This window comes from Ips typographus, linkage group LG2 (genome assembly GCF_016097725.1).
Source record: "Ips typographus isolate SLU linkage group LG2, UJ_Ityp_2.0, whole genome shotgun sequence".
In the NCBI taxonomy this organism is placed as follows: domain Eukaryota; kingdom Metazoa; phylum Arthropoda; class Insecta; order Coleoptera; family Curculionidae; genus Ips; species Ips typographus.
In genome coordinates, this window is record NC_138423.1 from 21,477,330 (window position 1) to 21,504,079 (window position 26,750).

Below are 26,750 nucleotides of genomic sequence, written 5' to 3' on the forward strand. Positions count from 1 at the left end.
AGTTAAGAAGTTGATTAGGAACATTTTTTGCAAAAACTAGTTTGATGCAATAAATTTTCAAATCAGTTTAATTTGTGGTTTGAAATTTGAACATCCTGTAACTCAGTTATTTTTGGAAGTTCAGGCTGGTTCAAAATGTTGAAGAAACGTTTTTGAGCCCCTTTTTCCAGTGGTGTAGAGTAAAAAATTCTCTCTTGAAAATTGCGTACAGGGTGACAAAAATAATGAACCACCATACTTTTCTTGCAAAGTATACTCGAATTAAAAACGGTCCTGCAAACTTACGATGTTGGGTTAAGGAGTTTATTCAATATGTATTTACACTTTTTTGAAGCTTTTAATGTTTACATTTCATTTGATATCTAAGCAAAATTTGTGAACAATTTTAAGTGATGACTGAATATTAGAAAAGCATTCTTTCTAGCTCTTCACATTTCGAGATATTGGAATTCAAAAAAATGCTTAAAACTTGTCTTGAAAAGTAAAAAACTTTTCTTAGGGTTATTTCAACTAATATGTGGCCTTTAATTATAAACTTAAGAATGAGAATATCACAGATCGATATGGTTCTAGTAAATCGTAAATTTGTGAATGATTTTCCACTAAAAAGACTTTTGAACAATCTAATTTGATTGATCAATCAAAATGATTTCTAAATCTATTGTTATTATACACTGTAAATGAGTTTGCTTATTTTGAAACAATTACTTGAGATTGCACAGAGTACTTCATACCAAAATCTCATTATTAAATAAACTGAGAGTTCCTATACGTAACTAAATATATCAGGAACTGAACATACTATTTTTCGTTCTTTATTAGGAGACTCGACAAAGTTCCAAAAAAAAGTATTTTAACACTCAGTTATAATATGATTTGTTAAAAATTACACATCTTTTGTTAGCCAACGTTGTTGTGTGTTGCTTAATCAGTAGGTACTTTACATTTGGGTTTCATCAACCATAAATAGGAGAGAAACGTCATCAACACTGTAGTATAACGCTAGATTTAACGACAACGTTGTCAAATGCTATTATAATGAATCAAAATAGTTTGGTATTGTTATTTCTGGTTGTAAGTGGATTTGGTGTAAACTTAGTGGAGAACAGTGAGTATTTTTGTAATAATTTATTTTGAGGTTTATTCATATGAGAACAAAAAAAAAATCAAAGTGAGAAAATAAGTAAACTAAGAAATATAACAAAAGAAAAGAGTCGAAAGTTTGATACTTTTTTGTGAAATTAAACAGAGGAAAAATGAAAAATATCACTTTTGAGGTACCTCCCGTGAATCAGAAACATTTCTGAAGAGGGTAAAACGAATTTTTGTACATATTTTTCCGTCGAATCAAATGACGTAATCAGTTTTTCCTCTTGACACAGACAAAATCACAGTTAAGGGTGTGGACGTCATCATTGGACGTAAATTGATAGTTTGTCAATATATTGGTTTGTTAAATCACAATACTGCTTTTTAAAGAAAAATAACTTTGCATTCCTTATCAGTTATTAATAATTAAACAAAACATTATTCATTAGCAACAACAAAAATATGGTGAAACCCCATTGTATTAATTATAGTGTGCAATAATTATTGTAATTTTTTTTTTTATTACCGATTATAATGTCACACTCGTGTTAGTGATTACTGAGTATTTTGTCAACTTTCCTTGTTATGTCTGTAGAATACATTGGAGGCTACTATTGGTCAGGAGCATTGAAAACAGTGGAACCACATGAATTGAATGCTACTTTACTGACGCATTTGTATTATGCCTTCCTCAGCGTTAATGCAGATGGTACTTTTACCATTCAGCAAGAAGACAAAGGTATAGAGCAATCCATTGTAGTTGGCAATTACGTCATCGAGTGCATGCTTTCTTCATTTATCAGACAAACAAATAAAGACGCCACATGAACATTACTTTGAAACAACTTTTTCTTATTCAAGGATATGTTGAAGAGTTACTGAAACTGAAAACAGTGAATCCCGACCTAAAGTTGCTGTTTAGCATCGTGGACAATAATGGCAGTTTTTCCACGGTTGTGGCCAATGAAACGTTGCGGCAAGATTTGGTTGAACACGCCTTAGATATAGTCACTAGTCACAATTATGATGGTATTGATATCGATTGGGAATTCCCCAAAGACAAAGATAAAGTAAAAGTTAATGCTAATTAAGCAGCAAATGTTAATTGGTTTAATTGTTGCAGGAAAACTACATCACTTTTTTAAAAGAACTTAGTGAAGAATTTAGGAAACATGATTATCAAGTTACTGCAGCTGTTAGGGCCATACCTATCTACACAAACACTGGATATATTGTTACTGAAATGGCAAAGTAAATGCTTCTTAGTTCAATAGGAATTTTTTGATCAAATGCCAGACTATTCCAGATACTTGGATATAATAAACATAATGACCTACGACTACTACGGATCATGGAGCAATACCACTGGTGAACACTCCCCACTTTACCCATCATCTTTAGACAGCGATTACGAAAGAGAGTATTTAAACATCAACGCCTCAATACACAATTGGGTGGAAGCAGGAGCACCTAAATCCATTTTAGCACTGGGAATACCATTTTACGGTAGAACGTTCACGTTAGCTGATCCTCTGGTAAATGGTATACACGCACCAAGTACTGGAGGTGGTAGTCCTTTAGCGCCCACCTATTATCAGGTAAAACGCACTGATGTACCCTCATAGTTTCGTAATTGCATTTATTATAAAACAGATTCTCAAAAACTACTCAAACTACACTACAGTATGGAATGAGGAGCAGTTGACACCGTACAAGTACCAGGGAACCACGTGGTTGTCGTACGATGACACACAATCTGTTGTAGAAAAGGTTGGTTGCTGTGTTAACATGAAATGAATGGTCACGTGACAGTACGATCTACCGAATGGATTGACGTTATGTGACCAACTGTCAAATTACTTGCTTATTTGGATGATGTCACACACAATGCAATCCAGAAACGTCACAAAAATCTTTACAAGTGTCCCAAATCTTACAAACATTTCTTCTAAAATTGCCAGATGTTTGTAGGAGCATTTTGGAAATGCCAAAAGTGTCTAAATAGTACTGAAAACCTGTCAAAAGTTGCCAGATGATTTAAAATTGCCAGAGGCCTCTAGAGCTTCTGGGATTATTTTGAAAATTTCAGAATTAAGCTTCAAAATAGTACTGAAAATCTGCCAGAGTGTCTTAAATTTTAAAATAATGTTTTAAAATTGACGAAAACTTTGTCTGGTAGTCTAGGACTTCTGGGATCATTTTGAAATGCCAGAAGAATGGTACTGAAAATCGGTGAAAGTCAACCGAGACCTCTAAAGTGTCTTAAACTTTAAAAAAATATTTTAAAATTGCCAGAAGCCTCTACAAGTGTTTCTAACCTTAAAAAGAATGTTTTAAAATTCCCAAAAGCGATTTTAAATTGAAGCTTCTAGGGCTTCTAGAATAATTTTGAAGATGCCAGAAACCTCTAAATGGTACTGAAGATGTGTGTGTTTTAAAGAATGTTTTAAAATTTGCCAGAAGCCTCTACAAGTGTTTTGAACCTTAAAAAGAATGTTTTAAAATTCCTAAAAGTCTCTAGATTTTAAATTGAAGCTTCTAGGGCTTCTAGAATCATTTTGGAAATGCCAAAAACCTCTGTATGGTACTGAAAACCTGTCAAAGTTGTCAGAAGCTTCTAAAAGTGTCTTAAACTTTTAAAGAATGTTTTAAAATTTACCAAATACCTCTACAAGGGTCTTAAACCTTAAATAGAATGTTTTAAAATTCCCAAAAGCCTTTAAATTTTAAATTTAAGCTTCTAGGGCTTCTAGAATCATTTTGGAAATGCCAGAAACCTCTGTATGGTACTGAAAACCTGTCAAAGTTGTCAGAGGCTTCTAAAAGTGTCTTAAACTTTTAAAGAATGTTTTAAAATTTGCCAAAAGCCTCTACAAGTGTGTTAAACCTTAAAAAGAATGTTTTAAAATTCCCAAATACCTCTAGATTTTAAATTGAAGCTTCTAGGGCTTCTAGAATCATTTTGGAAATGCCAGAAACCTCTGTATGGTACTGAAAACCTGTCAAAGTTGTCAGAAGCTTCTAAAAGTATCTTAAACTTTTAAAGAATGTTTTACAATTTGCCAAAAGCCTCTACAAGTGTCTTAAACCTTAAAAAGAATGTTTTAAAATTCCCAAAAGCCTTTAAATTTTAAATTTAAGCTTCTAGGGCTTCTAGAATCATTTTGGAGATGCCAGAAATTTGTAAATGGTACTGAAGACCTGTTAAAGTTGTCAGAGGCTTCAGCAAGTGTCTTAAACTTTAAAAGAATGTTTTAAAATCTGCCAGAAGCCTCTAGATTTTAAATTAAAGCTTCTAGGGCTTCTAAAATCATTTTGGAAATTCCAGAAACCTCTAAATGGTACTGAAGACCTGTTAAAGTTGTCAGAGGCTTCAGCAAGTGTCTTAAACTTTAAAAGAATGTTTTAAAATCTGCCAGAAGCCTCTAGATTTTAAATTAAAGCTTCTAGGGCTTCTACAATCATTTTGGAAATTCCAGAAACCTCTAAATGGTACTGAAGATCTGTCAAAGATGTCAGAGGCTTCTATAAGTGTCTTATATAAACTTTAAAAGAATGTTTTAAAATTTGACAGAAGCCTCTAGATTTTAAATTAAAGCTTCTAGGGCTTCTACAATCATTTTGGAAATGCCAGAAACCTCTAAATGGTACTGAAGATCTGTCAAAGTTGTCAGAGGCTTCTAAAAGTGTCTTAAACTTTTAAAGAATGTTTTAAAATTTGCCAAAAGCCTCTACAAGTGTCTTAAACCTTAAAAATAATGTTTTAAAATTCCCAAAAGCCTTTAAATTTTAAATTTAAGCTTCTAGGGCTTCTAGAATCATTTTGGAGATGCCAGAAATTTGTAAATGGTACTGAAGACCTGTTAAAGTTGCCAGAGGCTTCAGCAAGTGTCTTAAACTTTTAAAGAATGTTTTAAAATTTGCCGGAAGCCTCTAGATTTTAAATTAAAGCTTCTAGGGCTTCTACAATCATTTTGGAAATGCCAGAAACCTCTGTATGGTACTGAAAACCTGTCAAAGTTGTCAGAAGCTTCTAAAAGTGTCTTAAACTTTTAAAGAATGTTTTACAATTTGCCAAAAGCCTCTACAAGTGTCTTAAACCTTAAAAAGAATGTTTTAAAATTCCCAAAAGCCTTTAAATTTTAAATTGAAGCTTCTAGGGCTTCTAGAATCATTTTGGAGATGCCAGAAATTTGTAAATGGTACTGAAGATCTGTCAAAGATGTCAGAGGCTTCTATAAGTGTCTTAAACTTTAAAAGAATGTTTTAAAATTTACCAAATACCTCTACAAGGGTCTTAAACCTTAAATAGAATGTTTTAAAATTCCCAAAAGCCTTTAAATTTTAAATTTAAGCTTCTAGGGCTTCTACAATCATTTTGGAAATGCCAGAAACCTCTGTATGGTACTGAAAACCTGTCAAAGTTGTCAGAAGCTTCTAAAAGTGTCTTAAACTTTTAAAGAATGTTTTACAATTTGCCAAAAGCCTCTACAAGTGTCTTAAACCTTAAAAAGAATGTTTTAAAATTCCCAAAAGCCTTTAAATTTTAAATTGAAGCTTCTAGGGCTTCTAGAATCATTTTGGAGATGCCAGAAATTTGTAAATGGTACTGAAGATCTGTCAAAGATGTCAGAGGCTTCTATAAGTGTCTTAAACTTTAAAAGAATGTTTTAAAATTTGCCAAAAGCCTCTAGATTTGAAATTAAAGCTTCTAGGGCCTCTAGGATCGTTTTCAAACATTTCACAAAATGTTCGGCGACTTGTACAAGTATCTTTAATCTTACAAGAAGTTCTAAAATTTAATCAAAATTTGCCAGAGGGCCTTAGAATCAATTTTCATGAAAATAATAAAGGTTTTTTTAAGTTTGTTGACACAAATTGTGAATCATACCAATTTTGCTTGAAATTTCCTTATTAGGTCAAATACGCTTTGGAAAATGAGCTGATTGGAGTGTTCCTGTGGCATTTGGGTGGAGATGACATGTTGGGGGAGTTTTCTTCAGAAGAAAGACAACCCTTGCTTCAGCGTATTAATAACGTTAGGGTTTGATACATTGTTAATAATTTTAGGTAGTCTGCCAAAATAACCGATTTTAAATTTTGTTTTTTGTTGTTTTTTTCCGCCACCAAAAGCTCAATTTCAAAGCTTTAACTTCTGGTCCACTAACATAGTTTTGACAGTATTAGTTTGCAGTTTTATTCATAATACAATCCAAAGCAGTAAGCTATAGCATAAACGTGAGTATTCTCTAAAGAATAATAGGAGTATCTGTCCTTCTCGGTGTCCCATAAGAAACGGCAACTGGCAAATACGTCTTGTGAGTTTTTCTCTCCAATAGTCACCACACAAACCAGTTTATATCTAGAAAAACACCCCAAAACGATAATATTTTCCTATTTATACTAATTAATGAGCTTACATACCGATCAAACTCCAGTTGCTTAACTTTACTCCTAATCTGCATAGAAGCATACTTAGCGGTTGATGAGCATTTTTCAGGATCGTATTGTAAATTATCTATAATTTCGCGCATAACTTCTTGCAGGATCTTGTCCACTTTTTCCGCGTTGAACGGGTTGGAAGAGTCAAGTTTGTACGTGTTTTGGTATCGAGGTCCCTGTAAAACGTCATTAGAAGAGACTGTCTGATGCACTCCCAAACTAATTTTTCTACTTCATCGTTGATGCCGTTATTGTTCAGTATATTACCGAAGAGCGAGTTGGTGCTCATTATAAAATGACCGAAAAAGTAATACACTCCGTAAAGTTCAAAAGTTAAGGAAACAAAAATAGAGAGTTTGCACGTGTGCCAGTCGATGGAAACTGAATGAATGTCGTTTTATTATTTCATTATAGACGGAAAATCGATTGAGTTTTCGAGGAACGAGGGCCAAATACCAGATAGTACGAGGCACGATAAATCATCCCTTACCTATTCGATAGAAAGAAAATTTGGCGAATCTTTGTAACTATTACCAGAATTAAAACTTAGTATTTACCCTTCTGTCAATTCCTTCGACAACGTTTGCCTTAATGTCGACGATACTTCCTAATACTATTCTAGCTTTGCTGCTCAGAGGTCCAAATCGTGACTTTCTGGTCAACCTAAAAGCAAATTTGAATTTTCAGAATAACTTTTTAATGGTAATCTTGGAAGAATAATCTTACGGCTTTGGCTCTCCAGGTGCACCACTAGGCCTGCGCGATGGCAAACTATCCTTTTTCTCAGGTGAAAAATCTGGAGGCATAAACGTCTCAAGATCTACCTTTTTACCAGCATCCGGTTCTGAAGCCTCTTTGACCTTTTTAATTAAAATAAGTTTTCCACTAATTAATTGATCAAAAGTTAAAATTTGTTTAACTAACCGAAGCCGTTCGTTTAGCATCTTCCTCTTGAGTTACTTCCGGTGCTTCAGGCTTCTGCTCATCCGTAGGCGCTACAGCCTCTTCTTCAGTAGATTCAGGTTGCGCTTCCGGTTCTACTGACACAAAAACCATTCCGCAAAAATTGCTTCTCTATTAAAGTAAAATATGAATTACCGGAAGTAGGGGGTGGTTGCTCTTTTGCTTCATCTGCAGGCTGTTCTTCAGTCGTATTTGGTTCTTCCTCGGTTTTCTCAGTTTCCGACATTCGATTAGTTTCACTTTCTGAACTCTCAAGTCTGACAATTTTGTCAAAAATCAAACCCCTAGAGTTTGATTAATAATTATAGGAGTGTTATTAAAATATTCCGTTACTGGCCTCTTTAGCAGTTTGCTGAAATTTGTAACTAAATAATTATAAAATTCATTTTAAATAAGGTGAAAGAGTTCAAAGTCATCCTCACCCTATTAATTTCTACATTCGTTCCAGTGCATTATTACGACGATATAGAAATATAAGTGCATGGACTGCAATTAAATTATAAAGGCAGAAGTTTCTCATTAATGGCAAAAAATAAATTTTAAAATATGCATTCAAGCTTCAGAAAGGATTGTTCGTGTTCGTGAGGATTTTATAGCAGAGTATTGTAAAACATTGAGGGGATAGTTCAATAAACCAAACATAAAGTGTTTGTGGCTAGAATTAGTTTGAAATTTTTCCACAGTGGCATTTCATAGCGCTTTATTTAAACAGCGCGTTAGCCAATTTGACTTATGACTGACAGTGACTGCTGTCAATTTTGCTGATTTTGTGACAGCCGCGTTCTACGACCATACAAATCAAAACAGAGCTTTGGGCTTTGGCTTATTTTTCATTTTTGGAATAAAAAACACCGGAATTACTAATTTCCTGAAACAAACAGGACATATTAAAGCCCTTTTACGTAAAAGTGCATCGAAACAAAGTGAAAAATGGCTGACGTGCTAGACATTAACGTAAACGACGTCGGAGATATAGACGCCGAAGATGAAGGGGACCACAGCGTGCTGAGGCTTAAAGACAAAGTGGTGAAGCGAAAAGGCCGAGGTTTTGGGGCTAACGAAAGCCGGGAACATGAAAAAGTCCGAGGTTACGAGAGCATAGACCATGGAGATGGTGATGAACCAGGTAACAGACATTTCCTAACCTAACATAACAGTAAAATACATTCATCGTCTTTCTAGGGCCGCAAAAGTCAGTGGAGGGCTGGATTTTGTTTGTGACTTCAGTTCATGAGGAAGCCAGTGAGGATGATTTAACTGAAAAATTCTCAGAGTTTGGCCCAATTAAAAACATTAGTATTAACTTGGACAGGCGTACAGGTTTTTTGAAAGGTTTGTTGACCCAATTTAGTTTGGTAGCTTTTGCAGAACATTCCACTTTTTAGGTTATGCACTGATTGAGTACAACACATATGATGAAGCAGCAGCCGCAAGAGAAGCTTTAAATGGAGCAAGTTTGCTAGGCCAAACTATGGGGGTTGACTGGTGCTTTGTTAAGGGTCCAAAGAAGTCTAAGAGGAGAAGTCGAAGGCATTAGATTAAGGCAGGTTTGATATCTGCAGTAAATGATTTTAAGTTAATATTCAACTTTGTAACATTAACCAAATACATTGAGGTATTTTGTAATGCTTCTTTTATTGTTATTTGCACTTAAACATTATTTACTATTACAGTTTATAAAATACATTACTATTCTCTTGGTCTAAGAATAGTAGTTTAAAAATATCATTATAAAAATCTGGATAGTAATTACAAGCTCTCTCACAATCAGGCATATAATTGATTTCCAAAATTTTTGGTTGCATTTCTACCCCTTGCCAATCAAGCATTAAGTCAGCAGCATATAAAGCTCTGGACTGTGGATTAGCTGCTATTCCACATGGAGCTTCCACTGATGTAGCACATTCCATTATATCCTTAAACATTTCTAAAATTTTTGACTCCACACCATCCCAGTTGTAGCTGTCATATTGCTGTTGCCATTCAGTTTTAAACTCCTTACATGTCATATGTTTCAATGTGACACCCTCAGTGTAGTTCATTACTGTAAAGTGTTGTTCATAAACATCAAAATTGTTCAATTCAAATGGTTTATTTGCAAATCTGAGGAAAAAATTCTTGTAGATGTAGACTTGCAGGGGTTTAACACTTTTCAGTAAAATCACATATCTAATGTCAAACTTGACTTTTCCTTCACACTCTGGTCTGTAGAACAAAACAGGGTTTGTTAGATATTTCTGAGCAATTTTAGGACCTGTAACTGGTAGTCTTATGATGCAGTTCAAATTGTTGGTTATCTGAATTTCCTTCCCTCTAGCCAAATTGTAGGGTTTTACAATCCAGTAATTGTCAAGTTGTTTTTGTTCACACATCTGAAAGTATTTTACAAAGTGTCCAATTTCAGTAACCAAATTATAAGTAACAGGAAACCAAGGAGCAAGTTCAGTATGGTTTTTATACCTTCTACAAGTGATGCTCAGCAAATCTTTCACAGTTAGTACATATTCATAAGGAAACTGGTTCACAAGTTTACCAGCGCTTTCCTCACTCAATTTTTTAAAGTCTCTAAAATGCTCAGTATACCAAAGAATTTCAGCTTCATTTGGATTGTCAGTAAGTTCAAAAACTGGATCAGTCAAATGTTTCTTAATCAAATCATACTGAGTAAAGCAAAGATACTTATCTTTCTTCTCTAAACTATGCAGAGTAGACACTTTTAAGTCAGGTAAAATCTCAGGTATATGCCCACTAAGAAAATACTCTTCTTGAGGAACTGGAGGGTTAACATCAAACTCATCAAAACTAGCTGGAACCCATGGTAACAAAGCTGCTTTGCGTAGCACTGGATCTTGAATTCCTTCAGCAAAATCACGAAAAACCAAGTCTCCTTCCTGAACATCCTCTTGCAAAAACAACAAAGAATATGTCTCACCATTTAAATAGAAAAACGGCACAACTCTACAGTTTGGACTATCATTGTGCTGTACAGCACAACCTATTTCATCCATGACATACCAAACTTGTGTTTTTTCACTCCCATCTTGACCAAATTGTAAGCTGTAAGTGCAAGCAACCTTCCATACTTCATTTAAAATCACCTCATACAGTTCCTCTTTAGGGAGACTGTCATCCAGTCCAAGAATATTAGTGAGACGTGTGGTGAGTTGGTCATATACAAGGTGTTGACGGGCTTGGCCAACTTGAAAGGTCCAGGCATGGTCAATCAAGTAAATATTGTCAGGATCGTTTTTGTTAAGGTCTCTCAAAGCCTGCAGGCCCCAAAGTGGTTCGTGGGGTTTTCTCGGTCGGTCATAGTCAATTTTTACCAGTTGGAAAGATTTACCGGCGTCTAAGTTTTCACTTAATAGCTTCTTGTACAAGGATTCCCAGTATATTTCTGGGACTGCGGACGATTGCAGCTGGGCCTTGTGTTGAACGAGAAATTGGTCAATGGGTGAAGTATGCCCCATTGCTTTTCAACGTGTTTTCTGGGTTTAAAATTAAAATAAAACAAAATTTAAAAAGTAAAAATTGAGGTTACATTTTTTAGGTTAATAAAGTGTCACGTGACAAGTTTCTTGACCAAGTAACCACGTGATCAGCTATCTAGATATTCTATTTTGAAACATTATTTTAGGTCACGTGGCAGTGATGCGTTCACAAATGGAGTAGTCACGTGGTAAACTATCAATTGTAATTGATGACAATCAGCTGTTCTTGATATGTGTTCAAATTCCAAAATGCAATTTTATTTATTTGTAAACATGTTTTAAATTTCACTTATTGTTCCACAATTTACAGGAAATCGAGTAAATGCTATTAATTACAGATTATTGATACAACAAAACTGTATTATAATTTATCAAATAAATTTACAGAGCTATGGAGACTGAAGAACATTTACTCTCATTAAAAGGTAAGTTTTAATGCTGAACTTTAGTACCTTCTTGAAACTGTAACTTTGTTTAGTTATGAGACTCACGCGACCCACTTTAGCCAGTCCATTGCCTCTGACATGCGACAGCAAAGATTTGCCGGGCAATTTGCTTAATAATGCTTTACAACAAGACCCAACAGCAGTTCCAGGCTCAGAAACTTTAGCCATTGGCCAGTTTCTACTTCTACCTCAAAACCCAGTTAATATCTACTTAGGTGAAACTTTTTCTAGTTATATTTGCGTTTACAGTGAAACAAAACAAATTATTTATAACATTAGTGTGAAGGTTAGTTGTACGGATGTTGGGTGTAGCAATTTTATGCTTAAAGTTAAACAAAATTGTAGGTAGACTTGCAGACAAGCTCTCAAAGACTTCTTTTGACAAATAACCCACCAACTGCTCAGATTACTTGTGATGAAACTGTTAATACAGTCATTCATCATGAAGTAAAAGAAATAGGGCCACACATGTAAGTTTTGTTGGCTTTAGAAACTATTGTAAAAATTATTAAAAAAAAAACAATTTTTACAGATTGGTTTGTGAGGTTTCATATCAGAATTCAGCTGGGGTACCACTGTCGTTCAGAAAATTCTTCAAAATTTCAGTATTAAAACCTCTAGATGTCAAAACTAAATTTTATAATGCTGAAAACGATGACGTTTATCTAGAAGCCCAGGTGCAGAATATTACTAGCGGTCCTATTTGTTTAGAAAAAGTTGAATTAGATGCATCAAATTTGTTTAATGGTAAAAATTTTTGGTTCCCAGCAAATCAGGCTTTTTAATTTTTTTTGGTTTAGTTACCAGCCTAAATAAATCTCCCAGTGGCAAGAGTATATTTGGCAACATTACTTTGTTGCACCCGCAAAGTATTAGTCAGTACTTGTACTGTTTGTCACCAAATGATAAACTGATATCTGATGTTAAGTCTCTAAGTGGTGCCACAAATATTGGGAAGCTTGATATTGTGTGGAGATCAAATTTAGGGGAAAAAGGTCGTTTACAAACTAGCCAGTTGCAAAGAATGGTACTAATTTTACATATGATGGTTTGTTTCAAAGTTTTCACTTGCTTTATTTGCAGAGCCCTGATATTGGTGATATTAAACTTTCCATAACAGAACTCCCAAACTTTGTAGTACTAGAACAACTGTTTACTTTTAAATGTAAACTTTTTAACAACGGGTGTGTATTGTATTTGATAATGTATAATCAAAATGTTTTAATGTGGGAATTTTTAGGGAAAGAACTGTAGACTTTGTGCTGTATTTGGAAAACACAAAAAACATCGCTTGGTGCGACATTTCAGGACGTAAACTCGATCCTCTGCCCCCTCACAGTCACAAAACGTTGGAATTTAAATGCATTCCTTTGGTACCCGGCTTGAGAACGCTGTCAGGTATCAAGCTGATGGACAGTTTTTTGAAACGCACCCACACTTATGATGAGCTGGGACATGTTTTTGTTATTTTGGCGGATGAAAAAGTGGGAGAATTAGAAACAGCTCCAGTAATGTGAATCATGTTTTATTTTTATTAAGTAATATTAAATGTTGTTTCATAATAATTATTGTTGAACTTATGGATTTGGTCATTTTTGTTGTAGTTTGTATTCAGGGTGATTTATAAAGAATGGAATATTTCAAGACTGGAAATACTACATATGTGAATGGCGCAAACGTGCTTGATCTACATGTTAGTAGTTGAGGATATACAGGGTCTTAAAAGTTAAAATTATTTCCAAAATAGAACCGTATTGCTCATGGAAGGCGCCACTTCCAATAGATACAATTAGGTAGATGACTTCACCCCCATGGACCCTGAAATTTTATTCAAAATCTGAAAGAGCACTTCAACATAATGTATTCTTGTCTGATTTTGTTATCACAATCTGTTTAGATTAATCGAAAAATTAACAAAAACAGAAGCGGATTTGTTAATTATTTTAAAAATGGCACCCTCTACAGTGTTTTCAAGTTAAAAACGCCCACTATGGGGATCTTAAAAACTTACAATTTTTGCTTAAATATAAAGAAATGCGTAATCCTGGTCTTGAAAAAATTACACTTAGGAAACATCAATTTTTCTTTCAGTTTATTAGATATTTCATAAAAAGTAGTAATGTGCGTGAATTTACGCAAATCTGAATATTTTATTATTTAAATATTTTGTGATTTACCAGTAATTTACTGACAATTGTTAAAATAACTGCCATAAATCTTGGAAACGCGTTTTGTATCGAAAACTGCAAGAGAACTTTAACCTGATTTTTTCAACTTTTGAGCACAGTAGTCAGGAACAAAATTGCTTGTCAAACCCACTTGGTGTAAGGAAATTACACTTTTAAGCACATTCGTGGAATCCTCATTAAATTTCCTACCCAATAACCTGAAAAAAAACTAGAACATTTTATACAGTCAGAGAGAAAAGCGGTGTCAAAAATTATTTTTGTCTAATATTAAATTTCCAGCTTGTTTACCCACTTTATTACATAAATAGCTGATTTTACATAAAATGACATCATATGCTTCTTTAGACTCTTTTCTCCCAGATCTATTGTGAAAGTTATCTTCAATACTTTACAATTAAACTAACTATATTACGTAAATCTGCTATTATACTTATCGATATCTGCAAACAATCTACTTAAAATTTATCAAGTAGTTTGTTTTCTTCACGTCAAGAATCTGAGAGCTACTCAAAAACTGTAAAAATTCATTAAGGTGCTTTTAGTTTGCTTTAAACCTAAAAGCTATGAAGTTTATCATAGCATCACTGGTTCTACTGGGCTTTTCCTTTGGTTGGTAAGTAAAATGTTGAAGCTCGTGGATGTTATCTACACTTTAAATTTGTAAAGCTCCTTAGGAGAGGAAACCATCACAAACAGATACTTTCCTGAATCATTCCAGTTTGGGGCAGCTTCAGCTGCGTACCAAGTGGAAGGAGCATGGGACGAGGATGGAAAAGGGGAAAGCATGTGGGATCGATTCTTACATGAAAATGCCAGTAAAGCATTTTTATTAGATATGGTTTAGTTAAAACGTTAACATCTGGTTTTGTTCATAAGGTAGAACAGACGATGGCAAAAACGGTGACGTGGCCTGCGACTCTTACCACAAATGGCAGGAAGATGTGGAGAATCTGAAGGAAATGGGAGCTCACGTTTATAGGTACTCATATTCACAGCTCTTGAACTAACATTTGACACTAAGTTCCAACTTTCAGGCTGTCCATAGCTTGGTCCAGAATTCTCCCCGATGGTACAACCAATAAAATCAACCAAGCTGGTGTAGACTACTACTTGAACCTATTCAAGGTCTGTGGTCTTGTGAAATAACAAAATAATTTACCTTAACAGTTTGTCAAATAGGAACTCAAAGCCAACAACATTGAGCCTGTGGTCACTCTATACCATTGGGACTTGCCACAACACTTGAGCGAACTGGGAGGATGGCTGAATCCTCAAATCACCGACTACTTTGCCGAATACGCCAGGCTTTGCTTCAGTCTGTTCGGCGAATACGTGCAACGTTGGATAACCGTCAATGAACCGAAATCCACTTGCTTATTGGGTTATGGCAACACCATGGACGCTCCTGGGCTTGTCCTTATAGCAGATGGGGTATACCAATGTGCAAAACTGCAAGTTTTGGGCCACGCCAAAGCGTGGCGCATCTACGATGAAGAGTTCAGAGCCACTCAGAATGGAAAAGTTAGTTTGGCTCTCGATACTCCTTGGAATGAGCCGGCAAGTGATGATCCTCTGGACATTGAAGCCGCAGAAAGAGAGACGGAATTTGGTGTAAGTTGTCGCTGGGCAATAAAACAGTTATCACATAAAATTATATTTATAGTTTGGTTGGTTTGCTAATCCAATCTACGTAGGTGATTGGCCTGAAACTATGAAAGTGAGGGTAGGAAACAGGAGCCAACTGGAAGGTTTAGGATTTTCTAGGCTTCCAGAACTGACTGAAGAAGAAATCAGTTTTATTAAAGGAACTTTCGACTTTTTTGGACTGAACATGTAAGAATCGTAATGATAAGTGACGTTCAAGTTTAATCTCAAGTTTTATAGCTATACATCTCTGATGGTAAGTTACATTCCGGACTACGACATCGGCACACCCAGCTATTGGTCAGATAAAGGCAATAATTTGTACAGGTGTGAAATATGGTATAAACTTTTTTAACTTCGTCATAAAACTTTAAATTTTTAGCGATCCGTCATGGCCTTCATCGGCAACAAGTTGGTTAAAGTACGCTCCATTTGGAATGAGGAAATTAGTGAACTACATCAATGATAAATACAATCCTGGCGAAATTTTTATAACTGAAAACGGATGGGTTGATGACACCGGTACTTTGGACGACCAAGACCGGATCAGATATCATAAGGTAAACCTTAAAATGCACATTGTGACCGTGACAACACAACGGAAAATTTTTAGGGTTATTTGAGTAGTCTTCTTGATGCAATTTTGGAGGACGGAGTCAATGTGGTGGGATATACTGCATGGAGTTTAATGGACAACTTTGAGTGGGCTAGTGGATATTCGTGAGTGTTATTATTCGATTAAAAAAAAAAACTGAGTAACGATAATGATTGATTACAGGCAAAAGCTGGGATTGATCTACGTGGATCAGGATAGCGAGGACAAAACCAGAACCTGGAAAGCGTCAGCAAGATACTATCAGAACGTAATTAAAACTAGATGTCTGGTAGATGAATGCGTAGACTGATTCTGTCGTTTGTTCTGGAAATTAATAAATTGGATTTTGAATTAGATTACTTATACTTTATTTGTGTGCAAAACCTATCAAATTTTCATTACATTATACAGATGAAGCAGTTATACAGATAAGGGGAGACAGAAAGAGATTGCAAATCAAGGCTTGCGACAAAAATGGCTACTTAATCAGAATGTCGGATTGATATCTTGAGCTTTAGGCTGAATTTACTTAACTTCTTAATTTTTTACGTTTTATAAAAGAAACACACCTTGTATATTATCTGGTTTTATTATTAGTTTATAGTGTGACTCCACAATCAACTTTCGCACAAATCAACCAAACATCTGGTCTCGATCACTTTCTGGTAGTACCTTCCTGAAGCTTTCCACGTTCTAGTTTTATTAGAACTTTCGTGATCCACATGTATTAGTCCTAGTTTTTGTCTAGAATATTGTTTCAATTAAATATAACCGATAGAACAGTTTAATGGAAACCATACGTGTAACCTGAGGTCCACTCAAAATTGTCCATAAAACACCAGGCAGTATAACCGATTACGTTTACTCCGTCATCTAAAATGGCTTCTAAAAGGCTGCTTAAATAACCCTAAAACATTTTTTAAATGTAAATTGAATTTATTCCCCTTAAGTGGGTTATACTCGATAGTAACTAATCCGGTCCTGGTCATCAATTTCACCAGTATCATCAGCCCAACCATTTTCGGTAATAAAAACTTCTCCAGGGTGGTACTTATCGTTTATGTAGTTTACCAGTTTTCTTATGGCAAAAGGAGCGTAGTAGAGCCAGCTCAATGAAGACTGAGGCCATGAAGTGTTGCTAAAAATATTAATTTAATATTTTAATATCTAAAACCAACTTAAATTAGTTACCCGTAAGTTTCCATAGATTTATCCAACCAATAGTTAGGAACATCAATTTCAGGATCAGTGGTGTACTTGACTATTTGGGCAGAATAACTGTAACACATTTAGTGTATTAGAGAAAGATTTTGAGATTCCAAAAAAAAATTACATGTTCAAACCAAAATAATCAAAAGTCCCATTAATAAAGGTAATTTCCTCTTGAGTAAGTTCGGGTAATCTGGAAAAGCTTAATCCTTCCAGTCTACTCCGATTACCTATGATCATCTTCATTGTTGAAGGCCAATCACCCAAATATACAGGGTGTGCAAACCACCCAAGCTAAATTAAATAAATTTACTTAAAAAACCACTGAAACCACTAAAACAACTTACACCAAATATGGTTTCCTGTTCTGCAGCCCAAACATCTAAGGAACTATCGCTGGCTGGTTCATTCCAAGGGCTGTCAAGCACCAAACTAACTTTTCCTTTTTGAATATCCCTAAAATCTTCATCGTAGATATGCCAGGCTTTGGCGTGGGCCAAAAGGTGCACTTTAGCGCACTGATAAACACCATCACCGATCAGGTTCAAACCTGGCGCACTGGAGGTGCTCCCGTAGCTGTACAAGCAAATGGATTTCGGTTCGTTTACTGTTACGAAAAGAAACTGTTCGTTTTAGGAACTGTTGTTAATCAGTGTTACTCACAAGTGACCCAAAGTTTGACGTAGTCCCCAAACAGAGTAAAAGCCAGTCGGGCGTATTCGGCAAAGTAGTCAGCGATTTGGGGATTGAGCCAACCACCCAGCTCGCTCAAATGTTGAGGCATATCAGAATGATAGAGGGTGACCATGGGTTCAATGTTGTTAGCTTTAAGTTCCTAATTTAATGTTTGTTTTTATGTGTTTTTGATTTGAATTTTTTACTTGAGTGGCATATTGAATTCTTCTAATAATTGATGTACCAACTAGTTTGAAAATGAAAATTACTGAATTTTTTTATTATAATATTGCCACTTAATAGAACATAGTTCCTGTATGTAATTTTAGAGTACACTGAATGTGGTATTACCTTGAATAAGTTTAAATAATATTCTACTCCAAGTATGTTAATTTTGTTGGTGGTCCCATCAGGCAAAATTCTCGACCATGAAATGGACAATCTAATAATAAAAATCCTTTTTATTTAATTTTTTTTAGTTATTTCTCTTACCTGTATACTGACACCCCTAATTCAACCAATAACTGAACGTCTTCCTGCCATTTATGGTAGGAATCACACGCCACGTCACCATTCGATTGGTCATCAGTACGACCTGAATTTCTACTATTTTAGAAACTGTTTTTTTTAGCAATTATCAAGCAAACTTACTAGAATCATCGTGCAAAAATCGATCCCAAACATTTTCCCCCTTACCATCCTCATTCCAAGCTCCTTCGACTTGGTAAGCTGACGAAGCCACTCCGAACAGAAACGATTCAGGAAAGTACCTGTTTGTTATGTTGTCATCTAAAATTTTGACTCCATTAGTGCACCCAATAAGTAGTAAAACTACAAAGAATTCCATGATTACTACTTTGTGCACGAATTATAAGATAAAGCTTCTAGCGATAATTGGTGAATAGATAAGTTTCTGGACAAGTCAATACTTGAGGTTGTTTGTCAAATTAATTTAAAAAAAACAACATTAAAGTGAAGTGACCACTTAGAGATTATCAAAATTATCATTGCAACAGGTAAACTTAAATTGCGTTTCCAGTCACCTGCTACTAGCATACCTGTTCTAAAATTTGCTAGGAAACATGGGGGTTTCCACATTTTTATTGCTATTAAGTTTAACTTTAACCGCAAGGTAAGTGTAATCAATTTTGCTACTTTTTTTCTACTATAAAAGCAAATTTTTAGCCAAGCTCAACGAGACAGTACCAAAGAATTCCCTGATGGGTTCCGCATTGGATTGGGTTCGGCCGCGTATCAAATGGAAGGAGGTTGGGACGCGGATGGTAAAGGAGAAAGTTGGTGGGACTCTTATTTGCACGAAGACTCCAGTAAATTTTGCCAATACTTTTAACAATAAGTTAGTAACAAAATTGAATTTAAAGGTAGAACCGCCGATGGTAAAAATGGAGATGTCGCTTCAGACCAGTACCATAAATATAAAGAAGATATTGCTCTGATGAAGTCTTTATATGCTGATTATTACAGGTAGGTACTTGATCTGTAAGAAAATATTGTTTTAAACTGGTTAAGAAGATAACTTTTCAGGTCATCCAATCTAAGTTGTTCTTAAAAGTTCTCAAATGAAATAATTAATACACGTTTATCAAGTTGAATCTCGAGAAGAACTGAAATCTCTAGAAATGATCTTCAATAAAATCAATTATGTCAAAATCTTCCAAAGAGAATTTAAGCTAAAACCTTATTATTTTGTCCTAGAAGAGAACAAGTTTGTAGAAACTTGTAACAGTATATTGAAGGAAAAAACTATACAAGTGTGGTAATAGAAAAATTGTGTAACTGATAGAGAAGCGTTGATAATTGCATCAGCGAGACAAGGACAGAAAACCTAATGGCCACGTGACTGTTTTTTGACAATTGTCAACAAAGTTTTTACAGTGTTGCAAGCTCAAATTTGCATTATCAACGTCACGTGACGTGGCTCTAACAATTTCAGTTGTTACAATTGTCTAAATTTGCTTTGGCAATTTTTTTTAGTTCAAGCTGTTTTTTTATGCTCACGTGACTGTTTCTGACAGATGTCAACTAGCTTTTACAGTGTTGCAAGCTCAAAATTGTATTATCAAAGTCACGTAACGTGTCTGTTACAATTTCAGCTCTTACAACTGTCTACATTTCTATTAGCAATTTTTCTTAGTCCAATCAGGTTTTTTATGGCCACGTGACTGTTTTTTGACAATTGTCAACTAGCTTTTACAGTGTTGCAAGCTCAAAATTGTATTATCAAAGTCTAGTAAGCGAAAACTTTGAGGCAATGTTGCCAGAAGTTTATTTGAACTCTGAAGTTACATAATTTTGTTATTGGCCTATTGGACTATTTTGATGAGCGAGTGTTTACTAATCTGGTCTGGTTTCTGCATTACAACGTTTAGCTGTTTAGCATTTGAAGTACTTTGTTGTTGTTTTTTTAGGTTTTTTGTCTTAGTCTTGCGCATGCAATTATCAATGTTTTTCTGCCCGTTGCACGGTTGTCTTATGGTAGGTTTATCTTTTACCTCACCTGTATGCAAAAAACTTAAATCGTATTAGAGATGATTTATTTTTAAATTGCACAATATTAAAGACTTTTACCAAATTTCCAACAACCAACTATGACTTGGAAATTGAAGAAAAATGTATAGAAGATGCTTCATATCAGAAAACTTTCGGTATATTATGAGTTTTTTCTATAAAATCTTTTAAAGTTGATTATGTCGCAAATAGGAAATGCTGCGATATTTCAAACCTTTATAAAAAATCCAGACAAACTTTCAAAAGTTCAAACTAGTCAAAACTACTGAATATAATACTTGAAATATGTAAAAGCTTCTGAAAACGAGTTGAAAATGAAGCAAAACCCTTGAAATCCAGTAATGATGTAAATTTTCTAAAATCAGATATTAAAACTGGAGATAATAAACTTTTCCAGCGATTTCAACCCCAATTTCGTTTTACCAGATTGTCTATATCCTGGTCCAGAATACTTCCTACCGGATTTGTGAACGAAACCAACCAAGCTGGTATCGACCACTATTTGGACTTACTCAAGGTTTACAAGTTTTAATAATTACCATTCTTATTATTAAAATTTGGTTTATGGCAGACGTTAAAAGAAAACGGAATGGAAGCCGCAGTCACTCTGTACCATTGGGATTTACCCAAAAATCTGGAACAATATGGCGGATGGTTGAATGATGAGACTGCAGTTTGGTTTGGAGAGTACGCTCGTTTAGCTTTTGAACTGTTTGGAGACTACGTTTCTCATTGGTTCACTTTGAACGAACCTCACGTGTTTTGTTTGGGCGGGTAAGCAAAATATGAATGTACCCAATCACCATCAAGATCACTTCTTTTTCAAAACAGGTATGGCTCTTACCATGGTATGGGTTTTATGAGTCCTGGCCAAACTGATGAAAACACCACCAAAATTTACCAGTGCAGTAGGGTGGCACTTTTAGCCCACGCCACTGCCTACCATATCTATGATGAAGAGTTTAGGGCTAAACAAGGAGGTGTTGCGGTTAATTTAGTTGTCTAACACAGTTTTAACAATTTTTTTTTAGGAAAAATCACTATGGTAACTGACAGTTCTTGGTTCGAACCCATTTCAAACTCCACCCAGGATTTGATTGCCTGGGATAGGGAAATGCAGTTACAATTAGGTACTGGAATTTATTTAAATTTTTTAATTTCACATTGGTTTGTGTGAAAGGTTGGTTTGCCCACCCAATTTACCGTGGTAACTGGCCTCCGGTGATGCAAGAACGCATTGACAGCCGGAGCTTTTTGGAAGGATTTGCTACAAGCAGATTGCCTCCTTTCAGTCAGGAGGAGATTGACTTTATTAACGGCACTTACGACTTTTTCGCTTTAAATCAGTAAGGATTTATGGTTAATTTACTAACTAAATACAAAATTCGTATGGTGTACAGCTATTCAAGCACAAAGATCGGTTGGGCGGACGAATGTCCTTTCGACAATCCCAGCTACGATTATGATTGTTGTGTCTACGCAACTTCTGATCCTACATGGACCAGAGCTGAAGTAAGTTTCTTAGCTTTTGAATTCGAGTAGAATAACTTATATTTTTTAAAGGTTGGCGGCATTGTAGCATGGCCGATGGGTATTAGAAAGTTGGTTAACTGGATCAACGACAACTACAATCCTGGAGAAATATTCATCAGCGAAAACGGTTGGACTAATGGAAATTTGGGTTACAACGACACTGATCGCATTGAATATCTTAATGTACCAACAAATTTACTTAAATCCCTGACATACCGTAACTAAATATTGTTACAGGGATATTTGGAAAACATTTTAAACGCAATCCATTTGGACAATGTGCCGGTAACTCACTATACTGTATGGAGCGTTGTCGATACTTTTGAATGGGGCAGTGGTTACACGTAAGTTTAAAAATACTCACAAAACAGTATTGATTTCAAATTATTCATCAACTTAGGGTGAAATACGGAATAATCGAAGTGGATTTTGATAGTGAAAACAAAACGAGAACACCAAGAATGTCAGCTGATTGGTTTCAAACTGTTGCCAGGGACAGATATCTAGGATACATGTAGTTTTGTAAATTGTTCAAGTGTTGTTTTTTTTTATTGAAATAGTTGAAATAAAAATGGAAAATATACAGAGTGATACAAATTTATAGTAATGTTTAATTGGAAAGAAAAAAAATTATACATACAAATATATTAGAAATGAAAATAATGTCTCAGTTTTTTTAGTGACAAAAAGTCATGGTCACGTGTTTTTAGAAGTCCCCATGTACAGCATTTGTATTAATTTTAATTACATCACTGTTTGTAGTTTGTGATTGGTCGAGCAGCAAGCTGAAAGCTGATTTTTTTACCAATCACAACTGTCTACTGTGCTGTGATTTAAGCAAATGCTGCACATGTGGTCAGAAGGTCTGTTTACGTTAACTCAGTTTACGTTACGCTGAGTTTTGAAAGTGACTTTTAAGGTGCAAAATGTTACATTCAAAACTCGCCAATATTCTTTGGCAGGGAATGCGGCCTCAGATAGATGGGTCAAGCAAGACTACTGCTTTTTACCCTCCCATCGCTGTAGACCAAAAGGATAAGTCTGGAAGAGGAAGTCGCTAAAAGAATTTTCCCTTTCAGGAAGTTTCCAGAAGTGCATCGGCGTCCTCTGTCCTGGGAGAAGGATGCCCGCTGACGTAGGGGCTCTTCTTGTCCTCCATTTCTTCTTTCTTCGTCAGGTCGTCCATCTCTGGTGGTCCTGGCAAACTATAGGATGTCCAAACAGCCGTCTTTCGTCCGTCTGTTTTGTGGTCCTCTTCTTGGACATTCAAAACTTAGGTATCCTATGCTGTTTTGAAACAAGCTGATAAAATCGGTCATTAGACAATTATTCATGGTTTACGAGAAACCGTAAAAAATAGTTGATGGGTGATATCAAAATGTTAAAAAAACTATTTTTTGGCTACACTGATCAGCCAAAATCACAATTATACTAATGCGTGGTATTTGGTAAAGTAGCTCATTTTAAACAGATTCACTCTGTATAAACAAAACACTTGTCTTTAAGTGTTTGTCCCTACAGTATTAATTGAACCACGCAGGTGACTGAACGAAATGTTTACTAGATTGACGTTTGTTTTATGTGTGATTACAGGGTAAATCCAAAAAACTACATTTTTTACCTTAAAATGCCAACAATTACATTTTTAGATGTTTGGCAGACAGAAATATTCCGAAAAATTTGCTTTTTGGGGCAGCCACAGCGTCCTATCAGATAGAAGGAGCGTGGAATAAAGACGGCAAAGGTGTAAACATATGGGATACCTTTTTGCATGATGCTGGTATGTAGTTAAATAATTATAAGGTAAGACATAACTGTAGTACACTCAAAATCAAATAGAAAATTACCTTTTTCTGGAAAAATTTCCATTTATTTAATTTTCCGGAAATTTTATATCCCTGCGCAGTAGGCGAATGTCGTGGACAAAGATGGCGACTTCCGTTTTGGACGCTTAATGCACAAAGTATATGTTACCTCCTAATATTTGTTCTTTTTTCTCGAAAGCCAAACAGGAAATTTTGACTTAAAATCACCCAAAAACCAACTCATGAAGGTGTAAAAGTCAAGCTAATACCTTTAAACAGATTCAGCAGGATTACGTTCAGGCCCTGTAATTATTATTCATGGCAATTGTGATGTACATGAATACAACACTTTACTTGACAACTGTCACCTCCGTTACTTGTCAGCAGTGACACTCCATAAAATTGTATTAATTATTGATTTAATTACCGTACAAAACATAATTTGAATAAATCATACACATTTTAGATAGAGAGAATGGCGATGTGGCGTGCGATTCTTATCATAAGTGGGAGGAAGACATTGCAAATGCAAAAGCGTTAGGACTTGACTTATACCGGTAAGCTGTCAAAAATACGAAACGCAGAAATCAGTCACAATACTCACAATTATTGGACAGTTAAGTTGGTCACATGACCTGATTCTGATTCTCAGTTGATTTATTTGCAGGTTTTCAATCTCCTGGGCCAGAATTCTCCCCAACGGTACTCTAAACTCGGTCAATCAAAAAGGAATCGACTACTACCACAACCTAATCCAAGTAACTACAAATATTGAATTTTGGTTGGCAATACGATATTTTTATATCATGGTAGGGTTTACTGGCAGTAGGTATTGAACCCTTAGTAACAATTTACCACTGGGATCTACCCCAACATTTAAGCGACTTGGGTGGTTTCCTTAACCCTCAGCTGGTGGACTATTTTGAAGACTACGCCAGAATACTTTACACTGAATATGGACCTTATGTTAAACACTGGATTACCATTAACGAACCGTATTCAATATGTGCTGGTGGTTATGGTGGTGGATTAATCGCTCCCGGATTACATCTAAACGGAGATGGGATTTATCAATGTTCCTACGTGTTACTAAAGGCTCACGCTAGGGCTTATAGGATCTATCAAGAAGAGTTTAAGTCCAAATATAATGGACAAATTGGAATTTCTTTGGTTACTAACTGGTACGAACCGGCGACTGACACAACTGAAGACTTGGAAGCCCAGGAACGTGCCTTCCAGTTCATCGTAATTTTTCCCATAATTTAACAACAAATTTTGGACTGAAATTTTGCAGTTTGGTTGGTTTGCCAATCCCATATTTTTGGGGAATTGGCCACAAATTATGATCGATCGCATTGCAAATCGCAGTGCTTTGGAAGGATTAGCTCGTTCGCGTTTGCCCGAATTCACACAAGAAGAAATCGACTACATTAATGGAACTCATGATTTTTTTGCCCTCAATACGTTAGTCGTTCAATTTTATAATTACCAATTACATGGGTTGGTTTTAGGTATAAAGTGTTGGACGCATTCAGTACTGAGCATCCCATAAGTTACCCGGATTATTCATTTGATATGGGTGCCTCATGGGATAATCTCACTTTTAATCCACAAGGTTTTAGAAAGTTGCTTAATGCTATTAACGACCGGTAATATGATACGTTTGATTTTTAATTGGTGCTACAGATAATTTTTCTAGATATCATCCAGACAGTATCATAATAACTGAAAACGGGATTGTAAGTGAAGATATTACTGATGATCAAGAGAGAATTACTTATTTGAGGGTAAGACCTTGAATATCTACTTTCAAACTAGTTTTTGACTAATCACAAAATAGGATTTACGCATTAATCACAATGATTTTCAGGGTTATATAAACGCATTACTGGACGCCATCGAGCTAGACCAGATCAATATCACCGGATATACTATTTGGTCGTTAATGGATAATTTCGAATGGGGTAGCTACGAGTAAGTCATTTTCATATAATTTTTTGGTGTAAAAACTAAACATAATTTTAGTTCCAAGTTTGGTGTGATTCGCGTGGATTTTGACAGCCCTGATCGCACTAGAACCTGGAAGGAATCAGCTTATTGGCTGCAAAGCGTAATTGCTGACAGAACACTCGATGTTTGAATACATTTTGTTCAGTAAATTTATAAAAAAGCGGATTTAGTATTTTTTTTGTTGTTGTGTTGACTTTTTTTTGAATGTGTTGACGCTCGAAGCATCCTTAGTGACGTCATTTGACAGCTCATCACAATGTTCGCGTTGTTGGTTTTGACGTTCTATCGAGCGTGCCGAGAGATTTTGACGTCACGATAACGTAATTTGACACTTGGTCAATATATTTTTTTATTAAATTAGGTTATCGTCACGTCTATAATTGACTGTACACCAATGATTAAAAATAATACAAACATGTGCGACCATAATTTTTACTGTCAAATGACAGTAAGGGTCTTCATCAGACTAAAAAAGCTCTTCAAAGCATCTTAGGCCGCATTCGTTTTCACGTTCCATAAAGCGAGCAGCTTTTTTGACGTCACAATGACGTAATTTGACAATTGGTCAAATTATGGCTTTGCCAAATTACGTCATGGTGACGTCAAAAACGCTCTGCTCGCTCCATGGAGCTTGAAAACGAATGCGGTCTTAATTAGAGAGTCGTAACTAAAAAAAAGATGATTGGCAAACTGAAAGCTGCTTTTTTTACCAATCACAGTTTACAAATTATGAACTTACGAAGGCGTAGAAGGGCCACAAACATTTTTTTTTTCTTAAATTCCTCGGAATTTAGGTAAATTCCGACTTCGAACTCTGAATTTAGTTAAATTCTGACTTTAAACTCGAAATTTAGTTAAATTCTGACTTCCAACTCAGAATTTACATTGTCACATTGCAAAAGTTCTTCAAACCAAATTAGACAAAATTTTTCAGTTTGGCAACATTGCAAACATTCTTCGAAGCAAATTAGTAAAATTTGTTAACTTTGGCTACATTGCAAACACACTTCAAAGAAATTAGTCGGACTTGTCAGTTCGGTTACATTACAAACACTCTTCGAACCAAAATTGTAGAATTTGTTAGTTTGATAACTTTGCAAGGACACTTTTGAACCAAATTACCAAATTTT

At 35.3% G+C, this 26,750-nt stretch overlaps 9 protein-coding genes and 1 long non-coding RNA gene across 11 annotated transcripts; 6 read left to right on the forward strand and 4 right to left on the reverse strand.

The window, feature by feature from the left end:
* Positions 1-833: 833 nt before the first annotated feature.
* LOC145725153 (chitotriosidase-1-like) lies at positions 834-6,191 on the forward strand. Its single transcript, XM_081973789.1, has 7 exons — positions 834-1,108; positions 1,685-1,828; positions 1,951-2,159; positions 2,213-2,340; positions 2,396-2,687; positions 2,743-2,859; positions 6,008-6,191. Exons 1-7 carry the CDS (start codon positions 1,039-1,041, stop codon positions 6,137-6,139), a joined length of 1,092 nt encoding a protein of 363 aa, XP_081829915.1. The 5' UTR covers positions 834-1,038; the 3' UTR covers positions 6,140-6,191.
* A 70-nt stretch (positions 6,192-6,261) lies between these two features.
* On the reverse strand, positions 6,262-8,038 carry LOC145725154 (dynein light chain Tctex-type protein 2B-like). 2 transcript variants are annotated; one of them, XM_081973791.1, is made up of 7 exons: positions 7,917-8,038; positions 7,630-7,846; positions 7,456-7,568; positions 7,258-7,391; positions 7,089-7,194; positions 6,514-6,707; positions 6,262-6,451 (listed from the first exon to the last, which is right to left on the reverse strand). In XM_081973791.1, the coding sequence occupies exons 2-7, from the start codon at positions 7,718-7,720 to the stop codon at positions 6,286-6,288; spliced, it is 804 nt and encodes a 267-aa protein (XP_081829917.1). In that variant the 5' UTR covers positions 7,721-7,846; positions 7,917-8,038; the 3' UTR covers positions 6,262-6,285. The 2 variants fall into 2 exon arrangements, with proteins under 2 accessions (XP_081829917.1, XP_081829916.1); XM_081973790.1 differs by having other exon boundaries at positions 7,630-7,991.
* On the forward strand, positions 8,031-9,120 carry tsu (40S ribosomal protein S12 homolog tsunagi). Its single transcript, XM_081973793.1, has 3 exons — positions 8,031-8,620; positions 8,677-8,826; positions 8,880-9,120. The coding sequence occupies exons 1-3, from the start codon at positions 8,425-8,427 to the stop codon at positions 9,029-9,031; spliced, it is 498 nt and encodes a 165-aa protein (XP_081829919.1). The 5' UTR covers positions 8,031-8,424; the 3' UTR covers positions 9,032-9,120.
* TTLL12 (Tubulin tyrosine ligase-like 12) lies at positions 9,111-11,068 on the reverse strand. Its single transcript, XM_081973779.1, has one exon. It carries the CDS (start codon positions 10,962-10,964, stop codon positions 9,162-9,164), a length of 1,803 nt encoding a protein of 600 aa, XP_081829905.1. The 5' UTR covers positions 10,965-11,068; the 3' UTR covers positions 9,111-9,161.
* A 153-nt stretch (positions 11,069-11,221) lies between these two features.
* Positions 11,222-12,996, forward strand: LOC145725151 (trafficking protein particle complex subunit 13). Its single transcript, XM_081973786.1, has 7 exons — positions 11,222-11,410; positions 11,464-11,717; positions 11,777-11,901; positions 11,964-12,178; positions 12,232-12,458; positions 12,515-12,615; positions 12,672-12,996. The coding sequence occupies exons 1-7, from the start codon at positions 11,377-11,379 to the stop codon at positions 12,946-12,948; spliced, it is 1,233 nt and encodes a 410-aa protein (XP_081829912.1). The 5' UTR covers positions 11,222-11,376; the 3' UTR covers positions 12,949-12,996.
* Positions 12,997-14,073: 1,077 nt separating this feature from the next.
* Positions 14,074-16,215, forward strand: LOC145725144 (myrosinase 1-like). Its single transcript, XM_081973780.1, has 10 exons — positions 14,074-14,233; positions 14,287-14,435; positions 14,497-14,599; positions 14,655-14,745; positions 14,800-15,231; positions 15,284-15,453; positions 15,505-15,591; positions 15,647-15,824; positions 15,878-15,984; positions 16,043-16,215. The coding sequence occupies exons 1-10, from the start codon at positions 14,184-14,186 to the stop codon at positions 16,167-16,169; spliced, it is 1,494 nt and encodes a 497-aa protein (XP_081829906.1). The 5' UTR covers positions 14,074-14,183; the 3' UTR covers positions 16,170-16,215.
* A 214-nt stretch (positions 16,216-16,429) lies between these two features.
* On the reverse strand, positions 16,430-18,643 carry LOC145725148 (myrosinase 1-like). Its single transcript, XM_081973782.1, has 10 exons — positions 18,395-18,643; positions 18,236-18,338; positions 18,095-18,185; positions 17,732-17,903; positions 17,416-17,675; positions 17,193-17,362; positions 17,051-17,137; positions 16,820-16,997; positions 16,660-16,766; positions 16,430-16,603 (listed from the first exon to the last, which is right to left on the reverse strand). The coding sequence occupies exons 1-10, from the start codon at positions 18,588-18,590 to the stop codon at positions 16,477-16,479; spliced, it is 1,491 nt and encodes a 496-aa protein (XP_081829908.1). The 5' UTR covers positions 18,591-18,643; the 3' UTR covers positions 16,430-16,476.
* Positions 18,644-18,714: 71 nt separating this feature from the next.
* On the forward strand, positions 18,715-22,406 carry LOC145725147 (myrosinase 1-like). Its single transcript, XM_081973781.1, has 12 exons — positions 18,715-18,875; positions 18,929-19,071; positions 19,126-19,228; positions 20,699-20,789; positions 20,844-21,046; positions 21,104-21,252; positions 21,304-21,402; positions 21,453-21,618; positions 21,673-21,784; positions 21,836-21,988; positions 22,043-22,149; positions 22,206-22,406. Exons 1-12 carry the CDS (start codon positions 18,826-18,828, stop codon positions 22,321-22,323), a joined length of 1,494 nt encoding a protein of 497 aa, XP_081829907.1. The 5' UTR covers positions 18,715-18,825; the 3' UTR covers positions 22,324-22,406.
* On the reverse strand, positions 22,366-24,070 carry LOC145725158 (uncharacterized). The gene is made up of 2 exons (XR_014177180.1): positions 23,653-24,070; positions 22,366-23,092 (listed from the first exon to the last, which is right to left on the reverse strand). It is a non-coding gene; the product is annotated as an uncharacterized LOC145725158 (long non-coding RNA).
* Positions 23,248-25,783, forward strand: LOC145725150 (myrosinase 1-like). The gene is made up of 10 exons (XM_081973785.1): positions 23,248-23,399; positions 23,455-23,585; positions 24,077-24,167; positions 24,278-24,368; positions 24,424-24,855; positions 24,905-25,074; positions 25,122-25,259; positions 25,310-25,397; positions 25,481-25,584; positions 25,636-25,783. Exons 1-10 carry the CDS (start codon positions 23,359-23,361, stop codon positions 25,748-25,750), a joined length of 1,401 nt encoding a protein of 466 aa, XP_081829911.1. The 5' UTR covers positions 23,248-23,358; the 3' UTR covers positions 25,751-25,783.
* The last annotated feature ends 967 nt before the right edge of the window (positions 25,784-26,750 follow it).

Excerpts from the sequence above, each read along its gene's own strand:
- LOC145725153 (XM_081973789.1), top strand. The coding sequence starts at position 1,039 with ATGAATCAAAATAGTTTGGTATTGTTATTTCTGGTTGTAAGTGGATTT. Across the intron at positions 2,341-2,395 it reads ATTGTTACTGAAATGGCAAA|ATACTTGGATATAATAAACA; the intron begins GTAAATGCTTCT and ends AGACTATTCCAG. Across the intron at positions 2,688-2,742 it reads TAGCGCCCACCTATTATCAG|ATTCTCAAAAACTACTCAAA; the intron begins GTAAAACGCACT and ends ATTATAAAACAG.
- LOC145725154 (XM_081973791.1), bottom strand. The coding sequence starts at position 7,720 with ATGTCGGAAACTGAGAAAACCGAGGAAGAACCAAATACGACTGAAGAA. Across the intron at positions 7,569-7,629 it reads GCAACCACCCCCTACTTCCG|AACCGGAAGCGCAACCTGAA; the intron begins GTAATTCATATT and ends TTGTGTCAGTAG. Across the intron at positions 7,392-7,455 it reads ATGCTAAACGAACGGCTTCG|GTCAAAGAGGCTTCAGAACC; the intron begins GTTAGTTAAACA and ends TTAATTAAAAAG.
- tsu (XM_081973793.1), top strand. The coding sequence starts at position 8,425 with ATGGCTGACGTGCTAGACATTAACGTAAACGACGTCGGAGATATAGAC. Across the intron at positions 8,621-8,676 it reads TGGAGATGGTGATGAACCAG|GGCCGCAAAAGTCAGTGGAG; the intron begins GTAACAGACATT and ends TCGTCTTTCTAG. Across the intron at positions 8,827-8,879 it reads GCGTACAGGTTTTTTGAAAG|GTTATGCACTGATTGAGTAC; the intron begins GTTTGTTGACCC and ends TCCACTTTTTAG.
- TTLL12 (XM_081973779.1), bottom strand. The coding sequence starts at position 10,964 with ATGGGGCATACTTCACCCATTGACCAATTTCTCGTTCAACACAAGGCC.
- LOC145725151 (XM_081973786.1), top strand. The coding sequence starts at position 11,377 with ATGGAGACTGAAGAACATTTACTCTCATTAAAAG. Across the intron at positions 11,718-11,776 it reads TTTATAACATTAGTGTGAAG|GTAGACTTGCAGACAAGCTC; the intron begins GTTAGTTGTACG and ends ACAAAATTGTAG. Across the intron at positions 11,902-11,963 it reads AAAGAAATAGGGCCACACAT|ATTGGTTTGTGAGGTTTCAT; the intron begins GTAAGTTTTGTT and ends CAATTTTTACAG.
- LOC145725144 (XM_081973780.1), top strand. The coding sequence starts at position 14,184 with ATGAAGTTTATCATAGCATCACTGGTTCTACTGGGCTTTTCCTTTGGT. Across the intron at positions 14,746-14,799 it reads ACTACTTGAACCTATTCAAG|GAACTCAAAGCCAACAACAT; the intron begins GTCTGTGGTCTT and ends TTTGTCAAATAG. Across the intron at positions 15,985-16,042 it reads GAGTGGGCTAGTGGATATTC|GCAAAAGCTGGGATTGATCT; the intron begins GTGAGTGTTATT and ends GATTGATTACAG.
- LOC145725148 (XM_081973782.1), bottom strand. The coding sequence starts at position 18,590 with ATGGAATTCTTTGTAGTTTTACTACTTATTGGGTGCACTAATGGAGTC. Across the intron at positions 17,904-18,094 it reads ATTATTTAAACTTATTCAAG|GAACTTAAAGCTAACAACAT; the intron begins GTAATACCACAT and ends ACATTAAATTAG. Across the intron at positions 17,676-17,731 it reads CGTCAAACTTTGGGTCACTT|TAAACGAACCGAAATCCATT; the intron begins GTGAGTAACACT and ends TTTTCGTAACAG.
- LOC145725147 (XM_081973781.1), top strand. The coding sequence starts at position 18,826 with ATGGGGGTTTCCACATTTTTATTGCTATTAAGTTTAACTTTAACCGCA. Across the intron at positions 19,072-19,125 it reads TTATTTGCACGAAGACTCCA|GTAGAACCGCCGATGGTAAA; the intron begins GTAAATTTTGCC and ends TTGAATTTAAAG. Across the intron at positions 19,229-20,698 it reads TTATATGCTGATTATTACAG|ATTGTCTATATCCTGGTCCA; the intron begins GTAGGTACTTGA and ends TCGTTTTACCAG.
- LOC145725150 (XM_081973785.1), top strand. The coding sequence starts at position 23,359 with ATGTTTACTAGATTGACGTTTGTTTTATGTGTGATTACAGG. Across the intron at positions 23,400-23,454 it reads GTTTTATGTGTGATTACAGG|ATGTTTGGCAGACAGAAATA; the intron begins GTAAATCCAAAA and ends TTACATTTTTAG. Across the intron at positions 24,168-24,277 it reads TTAGGACTTGACTTATACCG|GTTTTCAATCTCCTGGGCCA; the intron begins GTAAGCTGTCAA and ends ATTTATTTGCAG.